Source organism: Corticium candelabrum, chromosome 5 (assembly GCF_963422355.1).
Source record: "Corticium candelabrum chromosome 5, ooCorCand1.1, whole genome shotgun sequence".
Lineage (NCBI taxonomy): Eukaryota > Metazoa > Porifera > Homoscleromorpha > Homosclerophorida > Plakinidae > Corticium > Corticium candelabrum.
Window position 1 is genome coordinate 8,543,814 of NC_085089.1, and position 17,141 is coordinate 8,560,954.

General features: G+C 41.8%; 3 protein-coding genes across 5 annotated transcripts in view; 1 reads left to right on the plus strand and 2 right to left on the minus strand.

The window, feature by feature from the left end:
- LOC134179326 (WD repeat-containing protein 62-like) overlaps positions 1–9,512 on the minus strand; it is an 18,006-nt gene extending 8,494 nt beyond the window's left edge. For both annotated transcript variants that reach the window (XM_062646195.1, XM_062646194.1), the window contains exons 1-21: positions 9,394–9,512; positions 9,245–9,330; positions 9,107–9,169; positions 7,944–8,001; positions 7,776–7,889; positions 7,624–7,701; positions 7,265–7,405; positions 6,942–7,195; positions 6,444–6,530; positions 4,882–4,954; positions 4,712–4,825; positions 4,535–4,637; positions 3,753–3,781; positions 3,632–3,698; positions 2,717–2,837; positions 2,559–2,650; positions 2,347–2,472; positions 2,216–2,286; positions 2,084–2,163; positions 1,980–2,018; positions 1,099–1,174 (exon numbers count right to left, since the gene is read on the minus strand). In XM_062646195.1, the coding sequence (XP_062502179.1) occupies positions 1,099–1,174; positions 1,980–2,018; positions 2,084–2,163; positions 2,216–2,286; positions 2,347–2,472; positions 2,559–2,650; positions 2,717–2,837; positions 3,632–3,698; positions 3,753–3,781; positions 4,535–4,637; positions 4,712–4,825; positions 4,882–4,954; positions 6,444–6,530; positions 6,942–7,195; positions 7,265–7,405; positions 7,624–7,701; positions 7,776–7,889; positions 7,944–8,001; positions 9,107–9,169; positions 9,245–9,330; positions 9,394–9,495 (1,974 nt within the window). In that variant the 5' untranslated portion in view covers positions 9,496–9,512. The remainder of the gene's footprint in view (positions 1–1,098; positions 1,175–1,979; positions 2,019–2,083; positions 2,164–2,215; positions 2,287–2,346; positions 2,473–2,558; positions 2,651–2,716; positions 2,838–3,631; positions 3,699–3,752; positions 3,782–4,534; positions 4,638–4,711; positions 4,826–4,881; positions 4,955–6,443; positions 6,531–6,941; positions 7,196–7,264; positions 7,406–7,623; positions 7,702–7,775; positions 7,890–7,943; positions 8,002–9,106; positions 9,170–9,244; positions 9,331–9,393) is intronic.
- A 40-nt stretch (positions 9,513–9,552) lies between these two features.
- Positions 9,553–12,463, plus strand: LOC134179318 (golgin subfamily A member 5-like). The gene is made up of 6 exons (XM_062646184.1): positions 9,553–11,280; positions 11,648–11,797; positions 11,852–11,933; positions 12,031–12,145; positions 12,205–12,268; positions 12,335–12,463. The coding sequence occupies exons 1-6, from the start codon at positions 9,634–9,636 to the stop codon at positions 12,404–12,406; spliced, it is 2,130 nt and encodes a 709-aa protein (XP_062502168.1). The 5' UTR covers positions 9,553–9,633; the 3' UTR covers positions 12,407–12,463.
- On the minus strand, positions 12,389–15,963 carry LOC134179317 (uncharacterized). 2 transcript variants are annotated; one of them, XM_062646182.1, is made up of 5 exons: positions 14,944–15,963; positions 14,536–14,715; positions 14,263–14,466; positions 13,788–14,211; positions 12,389–13,724 (listed from the first exon to the last, which is right to left on the minus strand). In XM_062646182.1, exons 1-5 carry the CDS (start codon positions 15,892–15,894, stop codon positions 12,619–12,621), a joined length of 2,865 nt encoding a protein of 954 aa, XP_062502166.1. In that variant the 5' UTR covers positions 15,895–15,963; the 3' UTR covers positions 12,389–12,618. The 2 variants fall into 2 exon arrangements, with proteins under 2 accessions (XP_062502166.1, XP_062502167.1); XM_062646183.1 differs by having other exon boundaries at positions 14,269–14,466; positions 14,944–15,962.
- Between the last annotated feature and the right edge of the window lie 1,178 nt (positions 15,964–17,141).

Genomic DNA, 17,141 nt, shown 5'->3' on the forward strand with positions numbered 1-17,141 from the left:
AAGAGTGAAGAAGTATGGGAAATAGTAAGAACTTTACTTCATGATTGCCGTACTTGTTGTGTTTGTTTATTTTCGGTACAGATATGGAAACAGTGAAGTCAAATCATGTTAGTAGATTTGAAATAGACCTAAAATGCTGTATATAATGTTTTCAAATAATAACTGCCTGTGTGTGTGTGTGTGTGTGTGTGTGTGTGTGTGTGTGTGTGTGTGTGTGTGTGTGTGTGTGTGTGTCTGTGTCTGTGTGTGGCCCGTGCATCAAATTTTGAAGAGCTGTGGACCAGAAACTAAACATTTCTTGGAGTGGCCTCAGCCTTAATTAGCTATTACTCTATAAGGTGTAAACTGGTGCATGAACAGTATAGGTGTATGCTTTGATGTGAGTGTTGTCTCATGCATCATCAGTCTACAGTGCTGCACCTTCGCAGCACTGAATTTTGCCAGGCATGGTGTAGGCAAATGCAATCAAATAACAGCCTCTGTCCTAAAGACGGGTCCATGGGTCATTCAACCATTCAAAATTAAAATTAAATTATTATAAAATTTGAATTTTCGATTTTAAATTTGCGGTTTTTTAACGCAAATACTACTTAAGTAATTTTTTCTTTTTTTCCTTTTTTCTTTCTTCTTTTCTTTTTAATTTTTCTTTTTTTGCTGCTCTCGTTTTCTAAATGTTTGATTTTATGAAGCCACGATGCCTATACGAAGAGACACAAGAAAAAGGAAAAACACTAAAAAATTCAAAAAATAGAAAAAGAAAAAAAGAAAAAGATAAGAAGAAAAACGAAAAAAGAGAAAGGACAGAAAAAATTAAATAATATTTGTGCCAAACCCACAAATTCCAAAATAAAAAAATAAAAATTTTAAAATTTAGAATGGACTAATGACCCACAGACCATACCAGCTCCTGGCCAGTCATTCAAACAGAAAGCAGGTTACATTTTTTCCAAAAACAAATAAGTGGCTGCGGCTCTCTTCGGACATTTACAAAACATAGAGAACTTGTAGTAGTCTACTAATGAAGATTGGTGACAACGAGTTCAGCGGCAAGTAGACATGCACTATCTATGCATTGCTTGTCTTTGATTTCCTCGTTACCTTAATGAGTGTTCCCTCATCCGACGTCGAGGCCTTGTAACTGCGTGTCAGCTTGCCACTGTTAATATTGTAGATTCTATAAACCAATTATTGATATTAAATTTGTAAAACATTACCACCTTGCTCCGCTGTGCTACATGTGACTACGCGTCTCTACAGCAGTAAAATCGTACAGAAACCTGACTTTGAAAATTTCCATTCTAACAGCTGTGCTACAGACAGATACAGCAGATGTAGCTGTTTTTGGCTTCTATGACTCTCTTGTAATATGCACAAGTTCTATGATCACTCGTCTGTCATTCAAATGTACAGTGCAGACCACCAACTGTCAAACTGCGTTTTAGTTGGCAATGGTTGAACCACAACTGTACATTTGTCTGGTTTAATTAGACAAAGAATTTGAAGTCACACTGTGAGTGCTGTACAGTACGTGTATCTCTATCAGGGACGTTTACGTGTGACCTCTAAACAAATCTCAAATGTCTGTCTGTCTGTGTGTCCGTCTGTCTGTCTGTGTGTCTGTCTGTGTGCCTGCCTTTCAGTCTGTCTGCCTGTGTGTCTCTCTGTCTCTCTGTGTGTCTGTCTGTCTATCTGTCTGTTTATCTGTGTGTCTGTATGTCTGCCTTTCTATCAGTCTGCCTTTCTGTCTGTTTGTCTGTGTGTCTGTATGTCTGCCTTTCTGTCTGTTTGTCTGTCAGTCTGCTTTTCTGTCTGTCTGTCTGACTGTCTGTCTGACCGTGTCTGTCTGTCTGTGCGTCTGTCTGTCTGTCTGCCTTTCTGTCTGTTTGTCTGTCAATCTGCCTTTCTGTCTGTCTGTCTGCCTGTATTTTACCTTTCATTGTAATAGCCCACAATGCAATTCCATCTAAGAACCACATTACCTGACTTTCCTGTCATGGCAAGCTAGAGCAGCATATTTCCTGTCAATTCACACCACACAATCAATCGTTTACGCCACGAAATCAAACACAACACAATCTCATACCCCGTGGCATCAATCTGCATGTCATAGAGCGTTGACTTCGTACTAACATGATGACTTAGCACAAACTTTGGATCTGCAGCCTGACGCAACAAACATAAGACAAATACAAACAACAACTAGCCACTGGCTGACTGTGGTGAGACTCCGGAATAATATGCTCTTATCTGCCCCACAACTGATCAGATGCATTTGATTCTGCAAAACTAAAATTTTAAATTATTAATATCAACTAGTAATTAAATGCCAACTGTTGTGTGTGTTACATGTGAAGCAGGATGACGTCACAGCGCCTGAGTGATCGTCAATCGTCTGGAGTAATTCGTAGTTGTTGTCTACGTTGAACACGTGGATTAGTCGATCTCGACTTGAAGAGGCCAGATAACATCGACCTGTTGTGCACACATGCAAACACACAAACACAGACACAAACACAATGTTCGTCTGCAGTAGAATGGATGAACAACAAGTCAATGACCAGATGATGGGTGAGAGAAATCGAGTGCGAGAACCTCAGAATCGTGAGCCTCAATCTTAACAACTTGATGCATCAAATTGAGATCATACACTCTAGACATCAAAGCATCAGTATTTTGTTAACTATGGAACATACTAACGTATGTGTTTGAGTCTTACTTGATGTTACCTGCTCTGTCACCACAAGCTAAGTGTTGACCATCAGGACTGACTTTGACGACACGAACGCCAGGCTTTGATTCTCCATCTGGGTCATCGGGAGAAGGCAATTGCTCTGTGTCTGTCAATTGAGGTTAATTGATAGGAAGTTTGTAATTGAAGGTGCTATTGCTTGCTCTGTTGTATTGTTATGAGCACTTGACACACACACACACACACACACACACACACACACACACACACACACACACCCGCACGCACGTGTGTGCGCACACACACACACACATACACACACACACACACACACACACACACACACACACACACACACACACAAGTCAACATTTACTAGATGAAGTCCTTCAAGACCCATTTGTGATTATTTTGCAGAAACTGTGGCTACTGCATGTAGCAGAGTAATTTGGTCCATGTTAACATCCACAATTATTAAAATGTATTAAAATGAAAAACAAACACTCAGGCAGGCAATAGACAAACCGATAGAAATACAAGCAAACAGACAGACAGACAGACAGACAAACAGAGACAGACAGACAGACACATAAACAGACAAACAGACACATAGACAGACATATAAACAGACAGACAAACAGACAGACAGACAGACACATAAACAGACAAACAGACACACACATAGACAGACAGACATATAGACAGACAAACAGACAGACATATAAACAGACAGACAGACAGACAGACAGACAGACAGGCAAAAAAGGCAAACAGATATAACAATCAACAAACAAGCAAATCTACGAACAAAATACATTTAGGAACACTCAATGACTGGCTAAGCTTGGTCTTCTGTAGCACAAACACGCAGCACAAATGGTAGCTCTAAATTATCTGTTATAAAGCAACAACTGTACAGTGTCTGTCGCTTGCATTATTCACCTTTTCTCTCTAATACTGTAGATTCGTCCTCTTTCGTTTCATTGACATAAATGACTCTTTGTAAATCCTAAAAACACAACAAGATCAAACGCATTGTAACAAGCATGAAACTTCATCTTACTTTGCAATATATGTTGGTACTCTCAACAGCTAGAGGTAGAAAGAAACAACACAAGGAAGAATTAGAAAATGGACAAACAAGCAGACAGACAGTAAGGCAGCACACAGACAGACAAGTAGATAAACACACAAACAAACAGCAAATGAACATGCAGACAGACAACAAGTAAATAAACACACAGAAAACAAATGGACAAACTTACAACAGACAGACAGCAGATGGACAAATAGACAGACAGACAGAAAATGGACAAACTTACAAACAGACAGACAGCAAATAGATAAACATACAAACAGACAGACAAACAATAGACAAACATACAAACATATAAACAGGAAATAGACAAACCTACAAACAGAGAAACAAAAATAGACAAACAGACAGACAGTAAATGGACAAACACACAAACAGACAGACAGACAGAGAGACAGACAGACAGACAGAGAGACAGACAGACAGACAGAAAAAGGACAAACATACAAACAGACAGACAGACAGAAAATGGACAAACATACAAACAAATAGACAAACAGAAAATGAACAAACATACAAACAAACAGACAGACAAAAAACGGACAAACATACAAACAAACAGACAGACAGAAATGGGCAAACATACAAACAGACAGACAGACAGAAATGGACAAACATACAAACAGACAGACAGAAAATGGATAAACGTACAGACAGACAAACAGCAGCAGACACGTCACAGAGACACAAAGAAACACACATAGACAGAAAAGTAGACACACAAACAAACAACTGAACGAATATCTTACAATTATCAAGATTCCAGAACATGAGAGTGTCATCAGTTGAACAAGTAATAAATGTCCCGGGTGGCAAAGGACACTTGGAGTCCTCACAGAGCATCGAGCATGTCTAAGGAAAAACGTTTCCAAATGTCAGATATATACAGTCACCATGCTCGTTGTCACATTCGTCCATCATCTCACCTCCACACTCCACACGCAATCCGAATGTGCAAGAAATGACTTCGACTTTGTGACTTGATTCACGTCTTTCACATTCCAAATGTAGAACGAATGATCGGTATATAACACACTCAACTAGAACGTTACATGATAATGAGGTGTAGTTCAGTTGTGGTGGTTGACTGACCAACCCTTTGGTTAGATTCATCGATAGACACAGACAGAACATCAGGAAATGTCTTTTCATCTCCATCCTCAATGTCACTGATGACATACAAACAGATCAAATGTGTGTGTCTGTGTGTGTGTCCATGTGTGTTGTGTGTGTGTGTGTGTGTGTGTGTGTCCACGTGTGTGTGTGTGTGTGTGTGTGTGTGTGTGTGTGTGTGTGTGTGTGTGTGTGTGTGTGTGTGTGTGTGTGTGTAATGTGTGGTGCGATAGCTCAGTTGGAGAGTCATCCTATGGAGTGATTACATCCGGGACCTTGCAGGGTTGCAGGTTCTAGTCACAGTGATGGCGAGTTACGGCATAATTTACTTGGGCAAGAAACTTACACACAATTGCCTCTCTCAACTCAGGAGTATAAATGAGTACCTGATCTTTGACTGGGGTGGCAAAGGCCTCTGACTGCGACGAAGTCCATCAGCCACTGGGGTCCGGGTGGGACTTTGGGTGCCCACACCACAGTTGGCGTCGCAGTTGGTCCTCCTGCAAGCACCTGGCCAGGCTCCAGGAGATTGCTTAGCATGACCCATAGCTCCTGCTTAGTGCACAGGAACCCAGCCATCTGGCTGGGGACATTACCGTTTAATGGCAGCTCCTTATCCAGTTGCCATTTGTGTGTGTGTGTGTGTGTGTGTGTGTGTGTGTGTGTGTGTGTGTGTGTGTGTGTGTGTGTGTGTGTGTGTGTGTGTGTGTGTGTGTCTATTTTCACTCAATTCCATCGCACCACACAGACTCTGCAAAAAACTAAAAATGCAGAACAATCCTTCAACTCTAACTCTTTCTATATGACCTCACCCTTCCTCATATTTCTCCTAATCATTTAGCATTACATTTACCTTCAAATCACCTTCAATTAACTCAATTAACACTAAACCATATTTCTATCACACAGACACATAATGCTCAATCAATCATGCCCTTATCCAGTGCTCCTGTGAGTACCTGGCCGACGCACAGGAGCCCAGCCATAGAACTGTTAATGGCAGCTCCTGATGTTTACCGCTCCTACCCTTAGACCAGACCAATTAACTTAAATCTTTTGATGCTCGGATTCATCACTCCAGTTTGAAACTTGACCAAAATAAAAATAAATTCGCTATGCGCATGCGCAATGACTTGGTAGTATATACATCTTAAGACTTATGTTACATATCAATGACTCCACAAGTGTTAACAGTACATGTGGTGCAGTGAGTGTTACCTCATTCCGCTCGGTATCAGCAACGCAGAGCAATAAAACTGCGCATGCTCAAAATGTCACGTGATCATTACTTTTAAATTTGTTGTTTCGATTGCTTGGTCCAGGTTTCATGTCCAAATATCCGAGCATCAAAGAATTTAGTTGGTCTGGCTTTATCCAGCTTCCACACAATAGAAGCCACAGTCACTACACTTACTAGCGAGTCACAGTCCGTGCAAATGTTATGATAGTAAACCACACTTGAAATTTAGTCACAAATGTAATCTCTAAATTGACTACCAAACATGATCTATCTAGAACATTAATCAATGATTGTAGAGAGCTTACTCTGAGGAAGAAGATGGAATACTAACTCTTAAGGGATGAGGACGAGGCATTGTGCATACAAACTGCAGAGATAGTGGACTGAAAAGTCTGCAATAAAATAAATGCACGTCAATTGCAAGGTACCTTTGCTAACATGTAAACATAAGGCAAACAATACAAGTCAACAAAGCAGGCAAGTAGACAGACAGACAGACAGAGTGACAGACAGACAGACAGACAAATAGACAGACAGACAGAGTGACAGACAGACAGACAGACAGACAGACAAACAGATGGACAGACAGACAGACAGACAAACAAACAGACAAACAGACAGACAAACATAAAGGCAAACAAACCACATACAGACAAACAAACAGACAAACAAACATACAGACACAGACAATAGCCTGTAATAGTGATCATGTTTGAAATATACTACCATTGACAGACAAACAGACTGACTGACAGACAAACAACAAGGCAAACAGACCACATACAAACAAACAGTGCCATCACCTAATAATCCCATTGGAACAGCCACAGATGACGTAATTTTCCGTAGCCGTCACACAAGTCGCTTGTGCTGCTTTCAAGTTCACCTGTCGTTCCAACATCCTCTGACTACTGAATTCAACCAGCTGACCAGACCGAGTAACGCAGAACGTCTTTTGACTTGTGTGACCACGCCCACACGCAACATCCTGAAAACATTGTGTGCGATGTTCACCTAATATCCCCGACCTTCCCTGCAGTGGGTGAGCCATATTGAGCTGACAAGATAGCAACAATACACACCATCCTTACAAACAGGCTGTTCAACATCCTGCAACCGTTCTCACTTGTTTTCCTTTCTTGTCCGTGTCGAAGTACCAAAACTTGACATGACGGTTACCCACAGTGACAAAGTACATTCCGTTGTCGGCAAATGACAGACCGAGAACTTTCGTGGACACTTTGTTTGTGGCAACTTTTGTTCCAGTCTGCAACAGTTGAGCACAATGAGGCTATAGATACAACTGTAGTCTGTCTGTCAGTCAGTCTGGTTGTCTGTCTGTTTGTCCGTCTGTCAGTCAGTCAATCTGTTTGTCTGTCTGTCAGTCAGTCTGTTTGTCTGTCTGTCTATCTGTTTGTCTTGATGTCTGTCCATCTGTCTATCCATCTGTGTTCCAGTTCAATTCACAACAATGTAACTACACACCTTCCATTGCCACAAATTAACCAACATATCGTGGTCAAATCCAACCGACACAAGATATTTCAAGTTTGGTGAAAACGCCTGAATGAAACAAGCTCTATCCATCAATGAATCGACTTATCATATTACACAATAAGATAATAAACTCCACGCACAACACATGATATTCCATGTTGATGACCCATCAGCTCTGATACTTGAATTCCATAATTACTCTCTGTTGCTCCAGCCGACAAATCATAGATCCGAACTGCAGGGTTGTAGCCACTCTGGAAGATGAAGAGATTAGTGCTGCAGTGTTACTTCATCAACAGTCGTTGTACCTCGCCTGTTACCAGAAAGCGTGCACAAGCAGACAGATGGAGACAAGAAATTGGCTTTCTACAGACAAATTTCACTCAAATGACAAAACATTGTTCTGTCAACAAAGTAAGTCAATTAATCAAATCTAGTCACTGTCTGTCTATATGTCTATCTGTCTATATTATGTCTTCAGTCTTTTGTCTGTCTGTCTGTCCGTCTGTCTATCTGTCTTTCTATCTGCCTGTCTGTCTGTCTACATGTCTTTTTGCCAGTCTGTCTATCTGCCTGTCTGTTTCTCGGTCTGCTGTCTTTTGTATCTGCTTGTCTGTCTTTCTATCTGTCTGTCTATCTAGCTGTCCGTCTGTCAATAATATTTTAATATATCATTACTTTTCTATTCTAACAAACTAAAGATATGAGTCCAACTACACAAGCGTGCCACACAATAAAACCGAATTAATTAATCAAACAACTCGACTGAATAATCGTCGGAGTCTTCTACATACCACTCTTGACAATTTCATGCTGATGGACATTACCATGTAAACCTACAGATAAGCAGCAATCCGAGACTGTCTTGCATGATATCTCTTGGTCTCGCTTCTGTCTTCATCTTATATAGCAGAACAACAATCTGGCTATCTGTCTAGGGCAACACTCTACTGTAGCATGACAGATATTGTCTTCCTCCAAATAGACTTAAACACCACTGAATTACTCCTCCCGTCTTCATCATAATAAAATAAAATTACATTTCTCTGCTGTCAATACCCACTGTCCAATTTTTTTGAATGAAAAAGTTTACAAATGTGGCAGCTACTTGTAATAGCTTTTCTTTCTTTCTTTTTCCTTTGTTCTAGGGTTTGTTTGACTGACAGTCTGACTGTAGAGTGAGTGGTTGCCTATGACAACTGGTTCCTACTGTACATAAAGTTGAAAGGTCACGGAATGCCATGGCTTTTGTCTAATAACGCATTCCTGCCCTAATAATTAATAAATAAATAACTCTACACTAGCCGCAAGACAGCAGTTATGAGCATGGTGTCTACAGACCAACGTGTCGGTCCGACCACTCGGACCAGTATTGTGTGTCTCATCTATTATTGATGTCAATGTGTTAACGTTTCTACGTAATTCATTGACGGGTAGTCACGGGATACAAGACGCTGAGACTTTTGCGTACTTGGCGTGGTTTAACACATGACGCTGTCGGTTCTTTCTTACGTTATACAGGACACACACGCAGCTAAAACGAAAGAGAGTATAACGAAATTGTGAGAAATGGTTGATCGAAAGCGCGCGGAAATTTGTGGTGACTTACCCAGCTGGAAAAGCAACCAGACCCTGACTGGTTGATAGACACGAGCTTCTAGCCGCTGTTGTTCCGATTGTGCGTTCCAGAACTACCTGTATGTTCAATGTGGCGCGAAATTTTACTCTTTGCCAGAAAACTATCAACTAGCGGCCTACTTTTTCTTCCATATTCTTCGTACTTCTCCTCCGAACGTTTCTGACAACCGTGAAAGGTTTCTGCTTGTCGTTGACGAACTGGGACTGATGAGCTGCGCTCATTGTAGCGACTAGCCCACGCCCACGCATTAACTTCCGGTATTGATACCAACAATTAGCTCGACGTGGCGTTTGCTTTTTACTGTTACGAAGTCTTTGAAATAATCTAACTGATTGGGTGAGACTGTTAAAGGAGTGATTATGGCCAGCTGGTTTACTGGGTTGGCTGGAAAGGCGGAAGCTTTGTTGGAACGTGTCGATCAAACAGCAGCAGACACGCTTAAGACTCCAAGAAAAGAAACGTCGAATAAAGTGACGAGAGCGGTAAAGAGTAGCAACAGAACGTTTTCTCTGGAAGGGGCGGGGACTGGCTTATCCGGGGTTTCTTCTACTATTCAGTCAACATTACCGCGGGTGGCAAGTGAAGGCTTTTTGAACAGAGACTCGCGGGAGGGACGAGGGGAACGAAAATCGCCGTTACAGACGGCAAACTTAGCAGCATCACTAACCAGACCAAAGTCATCTCAACAGCTACAGAACGTGGCTGTAACTGATGAGCAACTGTTTGAGTTTTTGAATGCTCCTGGAGATTCAAGACAAACACGAAAGTCTTCACTGGATTCTACAATCTTAGTTGATAGTAGAGAGACACTAAATCCTGTGAAATTGGAATTGACATCAATGGAAGTATCTGTTGATTCCAATAGGGAAGATATCGTAGATGGTCCACCAGGTGGACAAACACAAGCATCAACATCAATGACATCAAGTGTTGAGCAGGGATTAAGAGAGCAGGTATCAAATTTGGAATTGGAGAACAGATTGTTGAAAAGAGAAGTCACTTCGTTGAATCAGGAGCTGACAAATGTCGCTGATCGAGCGAGACAAGCAGAAAAGACAATGACGGATTTGAGGAAGCAACTTGATTCAAATAGACAAACATCCTATCGAAGTGACAATCTAGTAAGAGAATTACAAGGTCGTCATGATGATCTTGTTGAAACATTGGCTGCACGAGATTCACAGATTGCTGTTTTAAGAGTGAAGCTTCAAGAAGCTGATGAAAAGTCAGATTCAAATCTTCAGAAGATTGAGTCTCTAAAGGTACAGAATGAGCGAGTCTTACAAGATCACTCTGATTCTCATGGAGTACAGCATCAGGTTCTAGAGGAACTGAGACAGAAACTGGAAGAGGCAGAGAACGGCTTGAAGGGGGAACGTGCCGCTTTGTTTGCTGCTCAGACTCAAAATGTCCAACAACAAACTCAGATGGAAAGTGAACGACGACAGTTGACTGATAGTCTCAGAGAAGCACAGCAGAAGCTAACTGAAGAGAGACGTCGTGTTAACGAGCACAGTCAAGCTATAAAGAATGCTCGTACTGATGCTGATTCTTCAAGAAAGGAGTTGAGTGAATATAAACAAAAAGCACAGCGAATATTACAGTCTAAAGATCAACTTATCAATGAACTGAAAAGTGGATCCAGCAGCAACGATGCAAGTGTATCATCAGTAGCAATAGTGGCAGAAGTAGAGCAGGTAAAGAAAGAGAGAGATCTGTTGAGTGAGGAAGCACGAGCTTGTCAGTTGCAGTTAGATCATGTTAGGATGGAACTACAGGACGCTGAACAGCAGCATCAGCTTGAAATGGATGAGAAAAGTGAGAGGGTGACAGAGCTTGAGGAGCTGTTGGATGCCGAGAGAAGGCAAAGGGAAGTGACAGAACAGGAGTCTGCACGTAGACTACAGGAAGTAGAATACACACAGACAGAGGTGTTCAGAGAGAAAACAGTATTACGTAGTCAGCTCCAGGAACGAGACACTGAAATACACAAACTAAGGAGTCAGGTGATTAGATGATGTCTTTTGTTGCCTCTTGTCTGTCTGTCTGTATGTATGTATGTTTGTCAATACATATATTTTCTAGATATGAAAGCAACTGTTTGTTTGTTGTCTGTCTGCCTGTCTGTTTTTCAATGTTGGTTTGCCTGTCAATTGATAAAAGTTGTTAATTGTTCTTCATCTAGCTGTCCGTTTATCTTTCTTGTTCATTTATCTTTCTTGTTCATTTTTTGTTGATTGTCTGACTGCCTAACTTGTAACTTATCACATACAAGCACTTTTGACAGACCACTAACCTTGAACCACGCGACATGTAGCCAGGCTTGTGATAATGACTTGTTGACTCTTACTAGTGCGTACATTGTCCTTACAGTTGACAACTCGTGCTACGGTGTCTGTGAGTCAGTCAGAGTTGGAGTCTAGGATCCACTCTCTGACAGAGAATCTCATACAGAAGCAGACAGTGATTGAAGCTCTGACATCAGAGAAGATGTCACTCTCAATGCAACTGGAGAGAACGCAAGTAAGCTGTCCAGATATCTGCCCATTGTGTATTATTATCTCCAGTTTGCTATAGCATGATTTGACAAAAGCGCAAGCTGAAATGAAGCCTATAAATGGACCAACAGTCCTACAGGGATTTGTTGAAGACAGTGGCAGTGAGTGATTTGCTGTCTGTCTGTCTATCTGTCTGTCTATCTGTCTGTCTGTCTGTCTTGTGTGTCTCCCCAGCTCCATTCTTACTATATGCTTTAGCTGCAAAAATGCGACCGATGTCATCTATTCTATCATCTGATGTGGTCACTTCAGACCAAGAGACCAAGTTTAGACAAGGAGTTCGAAAAGCTGCCAATACAGTCGATCGCTTTAGGTGAGTTGTAATCATTGCTTATGACTATACCCGTCTTCACTAAGACTACAATGTCTCAGCATCCGGTTTGGCCGTTTTCTTCGAGTGTACCCAAGTGCCAGGGTATTTCTCCTGGTCTACATGGTCAGATCAAATATCTGTGTTTACACGAGCCGTTGTCGCTTTCTTACCAATCGTGTTGTTGTGTAGCTGGTGCTTCACCTGTGGGTGCTGTTCATTCTATTGACGTACAGTCCAGAAATACATCAAATGACAATATAAGTAATCGAGGTTAATACAGATGTATTCACATAGTAAATACAATTGATGTCAAGACAACAGTCTACAATCAAAACATTGCACATAAGCACATACACAAGTCCAAGAGTATCTTGAGGTTCAACACTGATACTACGTGTGTTATCGTCACACGATCCATACGATCTACTATCGTAGCACATAGTGCTCGTGAGTGGCCCACAGTCATATGCTTGTCATGGTGGTCCACAGTCATTAGAATTCCAGTTGAATGACAAGAGGTCCTCCTCGTCAGTGTCAGTAGTCAATGAGGAAACAACCACACTCAAGCACGGATTAACAACAGTGGCATCATTCAGCACATTTAATTCTCCCTCATTTCCACACATCCGATTCGGATTGTTTCTAACAAGTGGACTGTCAAGTAGTGGTTGTTGTATTTGGTGTTCCTCCAAACTTTCCCTATTTCCATCACTATCACTGTTGTCGTCTTGCACGTGAACTCCTCCAATGGTTGGTGGTCCTGGTGAAAGCCTTGGATGCACTAGATTCACCCAAGTGATTCTATTGCTTCCCTTTTCATCAGAGAACGATGGCTGTTGACAATCGTTGCCCTCTGACTGGTGATCGGTGTCAATTCGGCTAGTAGAGCAATGGCCCACATTACCAAATGCGTCAGCACAAAGCATTTGACCATCAGTTGCTTGATCTCCAGCTTCTCCATGATGTAGAGGTGTCATTTCAATGCCACCTTGTTCATCTACACTTGTGCATGGAGTTATGAACAATGGGCCCCCATGAGATAGACTGATGCCTGCCGTCAGAGAAGGTTGTGTTTCCAAGTATGCCTTTGAAGTAGGATGCCTTGTAGTTTGTGGTTCTCTGTCTCCCAAACGTGATTGAGAAAGGTGGCTTCTGTTTGGATCAGGTAGCCTGGGTCTTCTAGTTGGTTTCAGGGGAACGACAATGCCCTTGCTACCTTGGTCTGTTTTCTGTGCTGGTGGACTTCCTGAAGGATGCTCACGTGTTTTTCTTTTTCCAGCCTTTGGCTCCTGCACACTGCCAAGAGAGACATCATTGCCATGTAAATGTGAAATAACATTGGTGGTTGGTAGGTCAATGCATTGTGACAGCCTGTGATCCACAGCTTGTGGACGAAAATCAGATGGCCTTTCAATCTCATCTGAGACTGTAGGAGGCAGTGGACCAACTGTAGACCCATAACATCTATCTGCTGAACATGATGCATCAACTCTGAATGCCCTTCGACAGCAAGTACCACTAGACAGTCCTTCTTTCCTTACACACTTTGCTTCACTTTGCAGTTGATTGCATAAGTCAACTGCATAACACAACACAGCATACATATAAATAGCAACAATTGATTCTCATGATATCAACTGACCATCAAATTGTCCTTCCTGTATTGCATTTCGTTTGATATGCTCAGCAATACCTTCTAATTGTACGCTGTATGCTACAGCTACCAGTTCTTCAATGGTTACATCAGGAAATTGAGTGATGAGGACTATGAAAAATACTTCTTCCTCATTGAGCAAGAGAGTCCTTGCACGTCGCCGAATCTTAAAGATGTCAAGACTTGTCAAGTGCCAGTTTTGTGCAAGCCTTTCCCAAACACCAATTCCAGTTATGATATCAGGTATGTCTATTGCAGCTAATGCACAACACAGGTGAGTTCCCCTTTGAGCAACGTGCACATGAGACTTGCAGATGGCTGAGGCTGAGGAAACTGGTAATCCTGTAGGTTTGACAAGAGATGGAGACACACCACAAGACGCACATAAAGGCATTTCCCCACTGGTAGGAAACTAAAAACATAAAGTTAGCAAATACCTTAGACTTTAGCATAACGGATTTACTTGAACCTGTGTATTAAACACAATGATGTGGTTGCCAATCATCATGTTCTCACAGTCACAATAGGTCAAACGCAAACAAAGTGGACGTCCTCGCCCAACTGGTTCAGCAAGTTCAAAGACAAATTGAACTTGAGGACCACAAACCCTTGGCTTGGGCTCACAACCACCATAAATCAATCCCATCAATTGTTTATCAGTGAGAGTCTGCACAAAAACTCACATAAGGAAACAACATCAACAGCCATAAATGTGACTTGTCGTGCATATACATACTTCACAAAGAGACATGCTTCCTTTGCTTAAAATTGTACAATGACCTAGATGGTCAGGAACAGTGCACTTCACTTGCACAAGTGACTGTACAGTCAGGGACCAAAGAGGACGAGCAAGAACAGCATCCTTTTCCACTACCAACCTGTGACGCTCAATAAGCCTGTCAAACTCCTGCTCTGTCTATATACAGCAAACAACAGACTTGTAAAATGTGATACCCTGAAAGAAGAAAATTATGTGGGAATAAAGTTGGGCAATTTCAGGGAACATCACTAATTAATTTGTGCGATAACGAGTCCAACCCAACTGATATGCCCAGGAAGAAGTCACAAAATAGCACAAATTTCCCCCACACAATTTTCTCCTTTCAGGGTATTTAACTTAACAAACAAGACACCTTTAATTTACCTCAGGCATTCTTTCAAAAAAGAGATTCAACACAATCAAATTGCAATCCTGTTGAACTGTGAAGAAAGGCAGCACAATTAGGTTTACTGTTACCCTTCCCTCCGCCACAACACATATCAAACAGAGATGAGGCAACTCTATATCTACAAATTTATCATCTTCTCCAATCTGCACTTGCACATCTGTCATGTAATGCCATGAGCAAGCTGCACCTTCAGACGATGCACTGTGCCATACACTCAACTTGGTCAACAGCTTGCCCTCACTGTCTCTCACAAGATTGACCATCAGCGGAACTTGAAGGAAGAACGGACCATCACATCCATGAGGTTCGAGTGAGTACATCAGAGACGCAAAAGTCCAGCTCTCTATCCTATCTTCACATTTCTCATGCTTCTCATTAACAGCAAAACTCAAAGCTCTGTAATTCTCCAAGTTCGATACTATCTGTTGTTTGCTTGGTGCACGACGACGCTCTGCAGAGCTGGAATCATGACTATTATCAGCGCCATCAGAATCACTCATATTCGCTCGTGCGTAGCTGTACGGAGAATTACTACAGCAGCGGAGAGCTCTAGCTCCATGTCTGGCTTGTGAAGTCCTACATCTCCATTTCTTCACCTTCTTGTATACAAACAAACTGACAACAATGAGTGCTACCGCACACCCAATTACAATGGCAGCCGTCACATAGCATGAGTGATGATTATTACTATGATAGCCGATACCGTGAGCAAACCATGACTGATGATGATCATCAGGACTAACTGTAGAGCTCTCTGATGACGAGAACTCTCCATCAGTCCAAGACTGGTTCTCAACTGTCAGTTGCTGTAGTGAATGTTCGTTGGCTCGAGCTTGCACCGCAAAGCCGGATGTCTCTACAGATTGTCTCGCCAGCAGCACGAGAATGACTGCCACAAACGCCAATCCAGCAGTGCTGATCGACATGCTCGTACCTGTGCACAACGCTATAGCTCGAAACTACAGCGTAGAGCTACAGCTTGGAGCTACAACTGTCGACTTCAAGGCAATCAGTGCATGTATATGCGTACGATCACGTGACATGAGGTCAGGTCAAAGTGATGATGTCATCTTCCAAGATTTTTGTCGTCACGCCTTGTATGTCACCTCTGGGTAGATAAGTGACGTCGTGTACCAGTGAACCCGCTATCTCAAAAACATTAATCTGCACGACCGAAAAAGATCGAAGGTCGTCCAACCTTGGCGTGAACAATACCTACACTAAGATTTAACTAAAAGCCCGATAGACTGCTAAAACAATAGCATCAATGCAAGCTCCTCCTTCATCACGTGACCCACGTGCACGAAAACGCTTTAGCACAACTTTGCATAGTTACTGTGTACACACGTATGTACTCTATAGTATAACACTAAAACAATAAGAAAATATTAATTACCTATTACGTGTTATTAGTACTAACCCTGTCATTAAACTAAATTATTCATATATTAGATTAAAAACCTATGACTACACTATACAGTAAATGTAAATATGGTGTGCCAGCACATTACGTTTGGTAGCTTGTATGTAAAGTGTTACACGTATCATTATAAACTTTACAAGTGTAGCAGCTAGTCTACAATAATCTAATTTCTGGTTGCATAGAATCACTTTGCAATCTACTGCTCTGCGTCCATTCTACTCAACCCAATTCTGTAGTAGCAATTGCTGATGACGAATATTATCAAAATGAGACTGCTCAAGACTAAAACGTCTGATCTACCGCAGTACAGTACCAAAAATCAAGAAACGTGCGAACCACGATGACGTAGACGGGAGGGGCTAATAGGGGTCAACAGCTGCTTCATTGTTGTGAACCAGGGGTCTCGATACTGCACCCAGATACTGAATATACCCTGTTAACGTAACTCCTGCGTCACCTCCTGGCAATACTGTAAAGGCGATCAGGTTAGCTACACGAGAAGGAGACTTGGTGAACCCTGCTGCAAGGTCATGGTCACGGGTCAAATGTAGAGGGTTAGAAGTAGATGTGTCACGCTACTGTACCACCCATTTGCATGAATTGAGTTCAAATGAGCCCATTTATATGGTCAGCGCACTTGAATAAGCAATGCATGTTACATGCAGTAAAAGGAGACAAGTAGATAAAATAATATCTGAATTTGAAAACAGAGAGAAAAGTAAGAGGCAAGATAGAGATGACTGTGGTGCT